Raw genomic sequence first — 14,418 nt, forward strand, 5'->3', positions numbered from 1 at the left:
GACTGGGTAGGCTATGGTGCAGTGACCTGCTTCCACTTCCTCCCAACGACTGTTTCAATCTTCAGGCGACTGGCTGTTGTCTTCTCTGTTACCCTTGGAACCAGCTTCCTGCACTGGCGGAGCGGAACATAGCTCGCAGTGAAGGGGTGGTCGGGTGGTGCTGGATGGGAGTCATACTGGAGGGTAGCTGAACGAACAGCAGCCCCAGGTCTGCTGAAATCGGCCCATCGTGTCTGCTCCCTCATTCAATTATGGCTGATTTCTTTCAATCTCATTCTCCTGCCTTCTCCCTGTAACCCATAGCCCCCTTACCAATCAAGAACCTACCGATCTCTGCCTTAAATGCACCTAGTGACTTGGCCTCCACAGCCCTCTGTGGCAATGAATTCCACAATTTACCACCCTATGGCTGAAGAAATTCCTCCTCAGCTCCTCAGTTCTAAAGGAATGTCCCTTTATTCTGGGGCTGTGCCCTTGAATCCTAGACTTTCCTACTAATGGAAGCCACGTCCACTCTATCCAGGCCTTTCAGTGTCCGGTAGGTTTCCATGACCCCGCCTCGTCCTTTTGAACCCCAAGTACAGGCCTGGAGCCATCAAATGCTCCTCATACATTAAGCCTTTATTCCCAGGATCATTCTTGTGATCCAGATGCTGCTCGACCCACTGAGTTCCTCCAGCAGATTGTGTGTTGCTCCAGATTCCAGCATCTGCAGTCACCTGTGTCTTCATTGTTGTGAACCTCTCTGGACCTTTTCCAGGGTCAGCACATCCTTCCTTAGATACGGGGCCCAAAATTGCTCACAATATTCCAAACGTGATCTGACCAACACCATATAAAGCCTCAGCAGTATGTCCTCACTTTTATATTCTAGTCCTCTCGAAGTGAATGCTGGCATTGTCTTTGCCTTTTTTACTACCGACTCAACCTGTGAGTAGGAATGCCAAGGCCCTTTGCACTACTGATTCCTGAATTCTGTCCTGATTTCTGAACTGCTGGTGGGATCTGCTCGCAAAGGGGTGCAGGAGCAGAGGGACATGGGGGGTGTGGTTGGAAGTGGCAGAGATGGTTGAGGAAACAGTCAATAGGGTATGCACTATTCTGGGCTTTATCAGTACAAGAGTATAAAAGCAGGGAGGTCATGCTGAACCTTCATAAAACACTGATCCAGCCACAACTGGAGCCTTATGTTCAATTCTGGTCACCTCATCACCGAAAGGAGATGTTGGAGAGGGTGGAGAAAAAATTTACAAGAATAGTACCTGGGACAAGATCACAAGACAAGGGAGCAGAAGTAGGCCATTCGGCCCATCGAGTCTGCTCCAAAGAAAAGGGAAAAAAGAAAAAGAAATGAGAAATTGAGGGGGGGGGCGCAAAAAAACCCCACACTATTCTAACCCCAATTTCCGGCCTTATCCCCATATCCCTTGGTACCCCGACTATTTAGATATCTATCTATCTCTTCCTCAAACGCCTCCAATGATCTGGCCTCCACTGCTGTACATGGCAAGGAATTCCACAAATTCACCATCCTCTGGCTAAAGAAATTTCTCCTCATCTCTGTTTTAAACCTGTACCCTCTAATTCTAAGATTGTGCCCTCTGGTCCTGGACTCACCCACCAAGGGAAACAGCCTAGCCACATCTACTCTGGGACGAGGGACTATGCTTACAAGGACAGGTTAGGGGGTCTCGCACTGTTTTACTTGGATCCTTAATCATCATTAAGGACCCTCACCACCCGGGACATGCCCTCTTCACGTTACTACCATCAGGGAGGAGGTACAGGAGCCTGAAGAGCCGCACTCGATTCAGGAGCAGCTTCTTCCCCTCCGCCATCAGATTCCTGAACGGTCCACGAACCCATGAACACTACCTCGTTCTTCTTCTTTTGCACTATTTATTTATTTTTGTAACTTATAGTGATTTTTATGTCTTGCACTGTACTGCTGCCACAAAACAACAAATTTCACGACATACGTCAGTGATAATAAACCTGATTCTGATTCTGAGAAGAGAAGGCTGAGGGGAAATCTGATGGAAGGATACCAAATGATGAGGAGTCTGGACAGAGTGGGGAATGGAGGCTCCTCCTATTGGTGGAGCAATCAAGAACTAGAGGTCACAGGTGGGAAATAAAGGGAAGAGAATTGGTGGTGACTTGAGGAGAAGATGCTTTACGCAGTTTGTGTTTGGAATCTGGAGTGTACTGCATGCAGGTGTGGTGGGGATATGTTCCGTGGTGGCCTACAATTGGATAAATATTTTGAGAACTTGCAAGTCTGTGGAGAAAGGGCCAGAGGTTGGAACTTGTGAGTTGCTCTGGTAGGGAGCCAGTGTGGACACAATGAGCTGAATGGCCTCCCGCGGCGCTGCGAGCATTTCTGGCAGGTTACACTGAGATTCTGCTCCAGAGGTGGTTTGTGTCTCTGGGGCTCCCCTGCCCACAAAGAGGTGGGAGGCTCCCTCCACCTTGGACAACCACTGCACCCAGGGTCTCCTGTCCCATTTTCCTGTTCTTCACAGAAGGCAGAACAGAGGAGGTGAGGACGTTGAGAGATTTTCCCAGTGTCCTGCATTTGGAGGCTTGACCTTTGTGTGGGGCAGAGGTGAGGGTGGCACAGAGGGCAGGGGTGGATGCAGAAACAGTTGGCAGGTACGACTGTGTGGGAGCTGTACTTCCAGGGATCTGCACTTCACCTTGACGTCTCGTAAGGTCATTTTATTCCTTCCAACAACGCTCTGTTGTGGAGGAGTTCTCGGTCCTGGGGATCTCCTGCCAGGCTTCTACAATGGCTGTTGGGTCTCCTTCCCTGTTCCACCTTCACTCATGGAGTCTCCTTCCTGGTATATGTTTCATTCACTCTGTGACTAGTGGTGCTCCCTCCCTCCTTCCCTCCCTCCCTCTCTTACATTTTCTCCCTCGTCTCAACATCCCCCCACCCACAGGAGTGTGCCTCTAAGGGCAGGAACCCTTCTCTGGTCGGGGTGGTGGATTGGTTCAGTCCCCACGCAGGCTGCTCACTGGCTGTTGACCAATTTCACAATCATTTTGTGGGGACACAATAAATGCGATGCTGTTTTATTGCACCAAAATAGGTGCAATCTGTTTCTCTCTTTCTCTCTCTCTCTCTTTCTCTTGCTCTCTTTCTCTATCTCTCCCTTACACTCTCTTCTCCCGTCCCCCACTCTGCATGCTCTCTCTCTCTATCTCTCTCTCTCTTTATCTCTCTCTCTCTCTTTATCCCTCTCTGTCTTTCTCTATCTCTCTCTCTCTTTAGCTCTCTCTGTCTGTCTGTCTCTCTCTTGCTCTCTTTCTCTATCTCCCTTACACTCTCTTCTCCCGTCCCCCACTCTGTGTGCTCTCTGTCTCTCTCTCTCTCTTTATCTGTCTCTCTCTCTCTCTCTTTATCTTTCTCTGTCTCTCTCTCTGTCTTCCTCCCCCTTTCCTTCCTCTTTCCCTTCTTTCTCCCTCTACCTCCCTTTCCCTCCTCCCTCCTCCCTCCCTCTGTCTTGCCCTCCCCCTCTCTCGCCTGCCTCCCAGCTCTCTTTTCCCCATCCTCCTCTCCCCTCTCCCCTCGCTCTCTGCCTGCCTCCAATTCTCCTCCTCTCCCCATCCTTGCTCTGTCCTTCCCTCTCCCTCTCTCTCCCCCCCTCCATTTCCCATGCTCCCTTGTCCCCCACGATCCCTCCCTCAGACTGACCACCCACTCTTCCCTGACACCGACTGTCTGTGTCCCTCATCGCCCTTCACCACCCTACCGTCCTGTCTGCTTCCTGGGTGCCAGGGAGACACCCTTCACCCAGCTCCCTCATTCACCCTCCCTTCAAACCCCACTTCTTCTTCAATTATGACCTCTTTTAACTTCTCTCCTTCTTCCTGCTTCTGTTCCATTTTTTCTCCACTGTAAAGCTTGTGTTTCCCGGGGCTGTGATTCACCAGAGCTCACCTGGACTTTCCATTCCTAGGTGAGACTTGGATTGGAAAATTGATGGCGGTCGTGTAGAGGACACCAGGAGCTGACAGGATGAACAGTCTCGTGTCCCTGGACAGGCACATTCAACAGACAAATGACAGGCTCCAGTGTATTAAACAGGTAGGTGCTGATACTGTTGGGGAAGGGTTGAGCTGTGGCTGTGATGATGTGGAAAGCATCAGTCAGCTGAAAGGTTATCACCGTTAACTCCGTGGATGCTGCCCGGTCTGCTGAGTATTTCCATGTTTCCTGATTTGGTTTCATACGACACAGAAACAGGCCCTTTGGTCCATCATCTCCATGCCGACCATCTATACTAATCCCATTTGGTAGCACTTGGTCTGTCGCCTTTTCTGTCTTGGTGACTCCTGTGCTGAGCCAGTGGTAGAGTTTCAGATTCCCAGTCTTCAGTAGATTTTGAGTCTGGATGAGTTGAGATGTGGGTCGAGGGATAATCCTTGGCCAGCGGACCAGTGGGTGAACTCTGCTGAGGCCTGAGGGTGATGTGGGTACACCGGGGAGAGCAGGTAGGAGTGACGATGAGTAGAGTAGGAGTGACTGAGATGGCAGCTACTCTGTGTGTGTGTGTGTGTGTGTGTGTGTGTGTGTGTGTGTGTGTGAGCTTGCGTGTGTGTTAGCGTATGCGTGTTTGTGTGCGTGTGTCTGTGTCCATGTGTGTCTAGTTGTCTAGTGACTGTACAGGGGTGTGTGCATGTGCACGCACGTGAGTGTATGTGCGTGACTTGTCTGAATGTGTGAACATGTGTGTGTGTGTGTGTGTGCGCTCGCGCATGCGTGTGTTTGTGTGTGTGCGTGCGAGTGAGTGACTGCCTCTCAGGAACAGCACAGTTTTATAAACAAGCCTACACATCATTTCAACAGTGCCGGCCGTTGGCATAGGAACTGTGTGAGCCGCTCCGTGGCTCCTGGCACAGTTTAAAAAAAGAAATGATTAAGACTTGGCCGCCTGCAAATTAAGGGAGCATTTTAACCCTGTCGGTGCTGGAGCTGCCAGCATCAGAGATGGCTCAAATGGGACGGAACAGGTGATGTGATCAGAGGCACCAAATCTGACATGGGGCAAAGGAATAACCAAATAAATAAACAGAATCTAAAGCATTCTGCAGTCAAAATCTTTATTTCTAAATTATAGTTTGTCTTCCCTTCCACTGAATGTGTCAACTTCCGCTGAACTGCAGTTCCACCCAGAGCCCAGCTTTGTTACCTGTAGGGACATCTGAACACAGAGCACTGGCAAGGCTATTCCACTGTGGGAAGCATCATGATCGAGCTCAGTCCTGCACCTTCCCGCTGCCACAGTGCTGACCACCAGACTCTGCTGCTCTGAGAACCAGGCCTCGCCCCTGCGGTGCCTCAAGTAAGGATGAGCTTCACATTGTTCCTGTGATTCCAGTTCCCTTGGGGGCAAACAGGAGGCAGCAGGCCACTCATGGCTAAAAACAAGCAAGCTAAACAATTGGTTCTGAAGGGCTGCATTGAGTGCTTTGCAATTAAGGCCAGAAAATTGCTGGCAAGATTTCAACAGTTTTAACAAAACTGAAGGATAGCTGGTGTTTAAACAGGAGTCAGTAGTTCCTGCAGTGTTGTACCCAAGAGTGATGGAACCAATTTGCAAAGTGCATGACTTTCAGGCAGAGTTGTATGTGACAATAAACTCGACTTGACTTTGATCCCAACACAGTCAGCACGTGAAGGAGTTGTATTGCAACCCCAGTGCTATCACCTGGCTTGTGTCAGGGAGGGTCTGGGCTCAGTTATCACTGTGCACTTGGAGCCCTCACAGTTTAATCTCCCTTCAGTGAGCAGTGTAAGTCATTCACATTCTTGTAATTTTTTAAATTGCGCAGCAGACGTCTACAACCTAAGGCCCCATGATTAACTACATCACCAGAGGCCTTCAGAAAGGTAAGTTTTTTTGTTAAGGCAGCTCACTTTGTGCTGTCGTGTTGGCTGTTCCACACAGCTGCTCGGAAATAATCGCCGCTGGTCAACAAGAATGTTCAATGTTATAAAGATCCAAAGGAGAATTCTGGTGTGTAACCACATCCAGCTAATATTCCTCAGCTTCAGAAAACACCCTTCACTGTGACAGAGCCATAGACTGGTCACTGCACAGAAAGAGGCCATCGAGTCAATTCCAGCTCATCGAGTCCTACAGCAGGGACATAGGCCCTTCGGCCCATTGGGTCCATGCCGACCATCAACCACCCATTTACACCAATCCTACATTAATCCCATTTTTTTATTCTCCCCACATTCCCATTAACTCCTCCCAGATTCTACCCCTCCCCCACAGACTGGGGTCAATTTATAGTGGCCAATTAACCCACCGACCCCGCACATCTTTGGGATGTGGGAGGAAATCAGAGCTCCCGGCGGGGAGGTGGGGGGGGGAGGGTGGGGGAAACTTGAGTGATCACGGGGAGAACGTGCAAATTCCACACAGGCAGCGACTGAGGTCGGGATTGAACCCGGGTCGCCCAGCTGCACTGCTGCAATTCCATCTATCACATCTGCTGAGGCTTTGTAAGGCGTTGGTCAGACCGCATTTGGAATATTGTGAGCAATTTTGGGCCCGTGTCTAAGGAAGGATGTGCTAGCCCTGGAGAGGGTCCAGAGGAGGTTCACAAGAATGATCCCGGGCATGAAAGGGTTAACACATGACTAGCCTTTGATGTCTCTGGGCCTGTACTCGATGGAGTTCAGAAGGGGAGATCTCATTGACACCTACCAGATACTAAAAGGCCTGGACAGAGTGAATTTGGAGAGAATGTTTCCATCGGTAGGAGAGTCCAGGATCCGAGGGCACAGCCTCAGAATAAAGGGACATCCCTTTTGAACTGAGATGAGGAGGAATTTCTTCAGCCAGAGGGTGGTGAATCTGTGGAATTCGTTGCCACAGAGGGCGGTGGAGGCCAAGTCATTGGGTGTATTTAAGGCAGAGGTGGATAGGTTCTTGGTTGGTCAGGGGGCTATGGGGGGAGAAAGTGGTAGAATGGGGTTGAAAAAGACAAATCAGCCATGATTGAATAGCAGAGCGGAATTGATGGGCCGAATAGCCTAGTTCTGCACCTGTATCTTGTGTTCTTCACTCTTATGGTGATCACTCGCTGCAGGATACCCAGTCTCTCACCTGCGCTTGTAGCCACAGTATTTATGTGACTGGTCCAGTTGAGTTTCTGATCACTGGTGACCAAGCAGGCATTGCTGGTGAGGAACTCTGTGATGGTGACACCACTGAATGTTAGAAGGGAATCAGCCCTTTGCTGAACGTTGTCTGGGACTTGCTGCGTGCAGCCGTGGGCTGTACCTTCTGCTGAAGAGCTGTGAATGGAATGAACATCGTGCAGTCGTGTTGTGGTTAAAACTTAGTACTTAGACCCACTTCTCAACACAGCCGTTCTCCTGGCCTCTGGGGTCACCGTTACCTGGGCTCACCATAGTATTATAGAAGGTAACCGAAAAGAAGCCATCCTGTAAATAGAGGAAGAGTGTGAAATATTAGATGTGATGAATGTAGGGAGAGAGGAAATAAGCATTTAAGATAAAAATAAAGAGTGGATGAGGAGAGGATGTTTCCATTAGTAGGAGAGAGAATGGGGTTGTAAGAAAATCAGCCATGATTGAATGGCAGAGCAGAATCGACGGGCTGAATGGCCTAATTCTGCTCCCATATCTTGAGGTCTTATCCCATTCCCTTGCCCCTTCCCTACAGCCTCCAGTGTCCATTGATTCCCTATTGAAAGCCTTGATCTACTCTTGTTTCCACGCCTCAGCACAGGCAGTGAGTTCCAGGGGCTCAGTGGTCTCTGTGTGAAGAGGCTCCCCCTACCCCTCTCCATCCCCCACAGTACCTCTCCGCTAAAGCTTTAACTCTGTGCCTCCTTGGTTCTTGAAACATCTGTTGATGGGATCAGCTTCCCTTAATTTACCAGTCAGGATCCCATGTTAAGTCTCAGCTCCTGCTGTCACAGAATTGCCTACGCTGGTGTGTGTTGCCAGTGGTGACACCGGTGTTGGGAATTCTCCCTGCTCCCTGGTCCTGGGAGACAAATGACCTCTTGAACTCCTTGCCAAGGTCACCGGGTTTGTGCCTTGTGGCTCACTGTCAGCACGGAGAAAGAAGACACAACGAAGTAGGCCCCTCAAGCCTACCCCACTGATCATGGCTGATCTATGTTGGCCTCAACTCCTCTTCTGTGCCATTTCTCCAGAATTCCTTGATCTTCGAAATACTCATCTATCTCCATGTTAAATATACCTAATGATCTGACCTCCACCACCCTCGGCGGCAGAGAATTCCAGAGATTTACTACTCTCTGGGAGAAGAAATTCCCACACATCTCAGTTTTGAAGTGACTGGCCCCTTAACAAGTCCCCTTGTCTGTGACTCTCCCACCTGTGAAAACATCCCCACCCTGTCAAAGCCCCTTAGGATCTCACGTGTTTGAATAAGGTCACCCCTCATTCTTCTAAACTCCAAGGTGAGAGGGAAAAGGGTCCTGAGGGGCAATTTCACACAGAGGGGGGTGCTTATATGGAACGAGCTGCCAGAGGAAGTGGTTGAGGCAGGTACGATAACAGCATTTAGAAGACAATTTGGTAAGTGCATGGATAGGAAAGGTTTAGACGGATATGGGCCAAACATGGGCAAATGGGAGTAGCTTGGATGGGAATCTTGGTTGGCGTGGGCCGGCTGGGCTAAAGGGATTGTTTCTGTGCTGTATGGCTCTGTGACTCCAACATTCTTGTTCCTGAGAAAGAAAGTTGTGGGTTTAAGTTTTACCCACCTAATTCAGGCATAGTACTGAGGAGTGCTGCAGTGTTAAACACTTCATCTTCTGGGAGAGACTAAAACACAACCTGCCCTCTCAAATGGATGTAAAAATATTCCAAGCACGGTGTTGAAAAAGAGCAGGGCTGTTCACTCATGTGTGTTGTCCAACGTCTATATTAGATCATCGGATTAGTATAGGGTCACAACCTATAGGGAGCTTGCTGTGTGCAGACTAGCTCATTCCAAGACTGACTGCACTTCCCAAAGTATCCCAATGTCTGCAGAGCAGAGACATGTTTCATCAACTTGACGAGGCCACGTCTATAGTTTTGGTCTCTCTACTTAAGGAAGGTTATAGTTATGGCAGAGGGAGTACAAGGAAGAGTCACCAGACTGATTCTGGGACGGCAGGATTGTCCTGTGAGGAGTGGTTCAGCTGGGGCTGTACTCTATTGGGTTTTGAAGGAGTAGAAGGGGTGATTTCATTGAAACATACTAAGTTCTCACAGGGCTTGACCGAGTAGATCTGGGATGTTTCCTGATTCTTCAGAATTTTCTACCCAAGAGACTGTTTAGTTGCTGGGCAACTTAAAGGCAGAGATTGATAGATTTTTGGATATTAGGGGAATCGAGGAATATGAGGTTAATGCAGAGAAGTAGCACTGAGGTAAAAGATCAGCCCCGATCCTGCTGACTAGTGGAGCAGGAGGAAGCAGTTGTTTAGCCTTCTGCTTCAAGTTCCTGGGCACCAGCACCTGGGAGGATCTCTCCTGGACCCCACACATTGATACAATCACGAAGAAGGCACGCCAGTGGCTCTACTTCATTAGGAGTTTGAGGAGATTTAGTATGTAACCAAAGACTTACAAATTTCTACAGATGTACAATGGAGATGTACAGATGTCCGGACTGGTTGCATCACTGCCTGGTACGGAGGATCCGATGCACAGGATCGTAAGAGGCTGCAGAGGGTTATAGACTCAGCCAGCTCCATCACGGGCACAACCCTTCCCACCATTGAGGACATCTTCAAGAGGTGGTGCCTCAAGAAGGCGGCATCCATCATTAAGGACCCTCACCATCTGGGACATGCCCTCTTCACGTTACTACCATCGGGGAGGAGGTACAGGAGCCTGAAGACCCGCGCTCAACGATTCAGGAACAGCTTCTTCCCCTCCGCCATCAGATGTTTGAAAGGTTCATGAACCCATGAACACCACCTCGTTATTCCTTTTGTTTTGCGCTAGTTACTTATTTTGTAATTTATAATTATTTAATACCTCAGCACTGTACTGCTGCCACAAAACAAAAAAATTCACGCCATATAACTTAGTGATAATAAATCTGATTCTGATTTTGATTCTTTTCTGATTTTTATGTTCCAGCTGCAGGTCTTTCCTTTGTCCTCGAGGGAGAGATTTGTCTACAGCGGTGTTGTTAATCCTGTTGCAGGTCCTTATTACCTACAACACATCCTTCCCTCCGCAGCAGCGGTGCTCAAATCAAGGGGGAGATTTTCCAATGGCAGGCAGGGTGTCTGCAGTCAGTGCACAATAGAAAGCCTGCCCCTCTCATTCGCCTGATCCACTCATTCACAGAATCCGACCTTCACTGGGACTGGTCTGATGCAGCTGAATGAGTCGATTGGTCCCTTTGGAGAGCATTTAGAACCAATCGTGGTGGTTTGGGACAGGAGTCACATATGGGCCAGATTGCGAAGCACCACCTTTGAACTCTTGGTTTGAGCTAACCCAGGGAATGTTGGGAGACTTAACAAGGTGTCAAAGGTGGAGATGAGAGGTGACCTTATAAAGATGTATAAAATCACGAGGGGCATAGATAGGGTGAATGCACACAGACTTTATCCCAGGATTGGGGAATCAAGAACTAGAGGGCATAGGTTTAAGGTGAGAGGGGAAAGATTTAATAGGAACTTGAGGGACAATTTTTTTTTACACAAAGAGTGGTACCTATGTGGAATGAGCTGCCAGAGGAAGTGGTTGAGGCAGGTACAATAACAACTTTTGAAAGACAGTTGGACAGGTACATGGATCGGAAAGGGTTAGAAGGTTATGGGCCAAATGCTGACAAATGGGACTAGCTTGGATGGGACATCTTGGTTGGCATGGACCAGTTGGGCTGAAGGGCCTGTTTCCATGCTCTATAACTCTGACTGTGACTATACACCTTTTATTTTGCTGCTCCACTGCGGTCTCTTCAAGGTATGCCCACTTTGAAGAGGCTTTCCTCCTCTCTTCGGGAGTTCTGTGAGACCCTCTCTCACTGCTCCCCCTCTGCGATCTCTGCTGCCCTCCCGGCTCCTCGACCACATGCTCACCCAGACTCGCCCCCACAGCCATGTGTCCTTCCTGGACACTTGTCTCCACCGCCATCTTGTCCCATGTGGCTTCCCGCTCCATTCCCAGGCCTCCCAGTTTGGCCCCAGCGAGGATCCAAGGTATTAGCGTTTCAAGGTGTCAAAGGTGACTGCTGCACAATAAATGTTATTGGTGTGTAAATTGCAACTGTACTGACTTGTACATCTTTAATCCACTTTGATAGCTGCCTTCAAATAGCACAGAAGAGTACTTGTTGATCTAAATGTTTCCATTCATCAGTTGCAGTGTCTGTCCCACTGTGAGTCACACAGCCTGTCGGAGCTTGCAAACACAGTGGGGTTGAGATTGCAGTTAAAGCAGTGATGTCGCCCTTCCTTCTGCAGGCCCTGTGATGCCCACAAGTTGGGCACTTTTCTGCTGAGGGATCAGCTGCTTCAGAACACAATGCCCCTGGTCTGCGTAAACTCGTCCTTGGCCCTTTCAGTCCTGGTTGGACTGAACTTCCTAGGGTGCTGTTCACAACTCAGGACTTTCACACAGTGCTGCACTGTCAGAATCAAAATCAGGTTTATTATCACTGACTTACATGTTGTGAAATGTGTTGTTTTGCGGTAGCAGAACAGTGCAAAGACATAAAATTACTATAAATTACAAAATAAATAAATAGTGCAAATAAAATGAATAAGGAGGCAGTGTTCATGGATCGTTCAGAAATCTGATGGCGGAGGGGAAGAAGCTGTTTCTGAATCGTTGAGTGTGGGTCTTCAGGCTCCTCTACCTCCTCCCTGATGGTAGTAACAAGAAGAGGACATGTCCCGGGTGGTGAGGGTCCTTAGTGATGGATACCACCTTCTTGAGGCACCACCCCTTTAAGATGTCCTCGGAGGTGGGGAGGGTCGTGGCCGTGATGGAGCTGGCTGAATAAGGTCACCCCTCATTCTTCGATCCCGGCCTTCGACGCTTTCTCTGTGGAGTTTGCACGTTTCTCCCTGTGACCCAGTGGGTTTCCCCCGGATGCTCCGGTTTCCTCCCACATCCCAAAGGCGTTCGGGTTGGTAGGTTAATTGGCCGCTGTAAATTGTCCCTGGTGTGTAGGTGAGTGGAGGAATCTGGGGGGAATTGATGGGATAGTGGGGAGAATAAAATGGGTGAGTGTAGGATTGGTGTAAGTGGGTGGTTAATGGTTGGCACAGACTCATTACACCGAAGAACCTTCTCTCATCCTCTATGATGCTATGACTCTGTGATGCTGCCTGACATGTTGAGTATATTCTGCTTTTATTTCAGTGAGGTATGATGTCTGGGAAGAGTATAGTTATTTTTGGAATTATAAACAGAAAATGTTGGGGATGCAAAAGAGATCCCGGGATGTCGGGAGAGCAGGAATATGGCTGGATCGTGCTGAATGACGGAACAGTCTGGAAGGGCCAAGTGTCCTCCTCTTGGTCCTGTGATGCTGAGCAGGTCAGGCAGCGTCTGTTGAGGGCAAACCGAATTAAGGTTTCATGTCAACGACCCTTCATGAGTGCTGGAAAAGTGAGAGAGTGAGTTTACGTTACGTTGTGGAGCAGGGACGAGAGTGGGGAGCTGCAGGAGGACCAAGGTGGTCTGGCTGATACAATGCTCTTACTGCTGTATCAGAGGGAAAAGTGAATGCTAGTTAGTCCTTGAGAAGTGTAGATAGAGGGGCATGAAAGAAGGCAGTCAAAGAGGACAGAGAAATGGGACACTGGAACTGTGACAATAGAGCAGTTGTTAGAAATCTTAAATACCAAAAACTTCCGAAAATGCCCACCAAATCAGTCAGAATCTGTAGGGAAGAGAACAGAGTTCGTGTTAAACCAGAACGGGGAGGGTATTATTAACCTGGAAACCAAGGTTATTTGAAATTCTTGTATTCAGTTCATTACCGTTATATTTGGTGAGTTTGGCTAAGATTGAGGTGTCAGTTCACTAAGTATTTAGTGACTGGGAAACAACAACCCTGTAGAAACAGGGAATCGCGGTTGTCATGTAGGGATGGTGGCAGGTGAGTTGTTCTCAGCAAGCTCCCGCTAACAACACTGTGATGTTGGTTCAGGGACTCAGTGAGGGAGTATTGAGAAAGGGAAAAAGTAGTGCAGGGCAGCAACAGGGGTCATGAGAACCACAGTGTGTAGGGAAGGGCTAGAGTGGGCAAACATGAGAGTGCACCAGTAAATAAAGTCAGAGTAAGGAAAAATGATAAAGATCAAATTAAAGGCAAAGAAGTAAAAGGAGACAAGAAAGTTCACATTAGATTAGGTCAGCGTATGGATTTTACTGGGATCTTTGTAAAATGGAAATATATAACTAATGTTACATACCAGCAACAATAGAAACACACTGAGTCATGTGCAAGTGTTAAAAACTATTTTATTAATAACTACTTGTAATAATAAGAAAAGTAAAAATGTTAGATATTAAACGTAATCCCCAAAACTAAGCTCAAAGTGTGTGTGTGGCAAATTCCCAAACTCCAAGTCCAGGAATAGTTCTCAAAGTTCAGTTCAAGTCATAAGGTGAAACGAGAGCAAAGGCTTTTGCAAGACCACCGTTGACTGAAGAGCAAATGTAGAGAGAGAATATAGAGAGAAATTACAAAATCCAAATGTTCCACGATGGAACCCATACGACACCTCAATCTCCGGTGATCTCCACTGCTTTGTTCCTAAGTATCTGCCACCCCGAAGGCATTCGATACGTGGCCGCCCACGGAAATACCTGTTTCCCTCTACAGGTTAATGACAAAGTGGACTCCACTTGTTTTCTCCAAAAATCCGTACGTGGATTGTATATGACAGACACAGCTATTGTTCTTCATCCATCGATACAGAGACCAGCAGTCAGTGTCTCTCTCTCTTTCTCTCTCTCTCTCTCTCTCTCTCTCTCTGCTCCTCACTGACTCACTGAGCAAAACCCGTCAGCACGTTGTAATCTTGCTGTCGTGATGACACCACACACACACCACTACTCTACCGTACAGGTGCCTTAAAGGGACCTTCAGCAAATAGCAACCTGGCTTGTAACACTAAATAGATAGAATAACTTAGATACAACATCAACATTTAAAAGGCATTTGGACAGATACTTTCATATTTAATGGTCGTAATCCTTGAAAAGATAAGAGAACATAAATGTAAATGAAGAATTATTTCAGGGCAGTAGGAGAGTTAGACTGAAAAATCTTTGGCAGAGACAGCATGTACACAGGGGCTGAATGGTCTCTTCCTGTACCGCGCAACATTTATATTTCTGTTTAATTTACAGCAGCAAAGAAATCTTAT

The 14,418-nt window shown here is 48.1% G+C and overlaps 1 protein-coding gene across 4 annotated transcripts in view; it reads left to right on the forward strand.

Moving 5' to 3' along the window:
* LOC127584274 (zinc finger MIZ domain-containing protein 1-like) overlaps positions 1-14,418 on the forward strand; it is a 239,396-nt gene that overhangs the window by 50,473 nt on the left and 174,505 nt on the right. For all 4 annotated transcript variants that reach the window (XM_052040924.1, XM_052040925.1, XM_052040929.1 and 1 more), the window contains exon 2: positions 3,969-4,096. In XM_052040924.1, coding sequence (XP_051896884.1) covers positions 4,028-4,096 — 69 coding nt within the window. In that variant the 5' untranslated portion in view covers positions 3,969-4,027. The remainder of the gene's footprint in view (positions 1-3,968; positions 4,097-14,418) is intronic.

The sequence above is a fragment of the Pristis pectinata genome, chromosome 29 (genome assembly GCF_009764475.1).
Source record: "Pristis pectinata isolate sPriPec2 chromosome 29, sPriPec2.1.pri, whole genome shotgun sequence".
In the NCBI taxonomy this organism is placed as follows: domain Eukaryota; kingdom Metazoa; phylum Chordata; class Chondrichthyes; order Rhinopristiformes; family Pristidae; genus Pristis; species Pristis pectinata.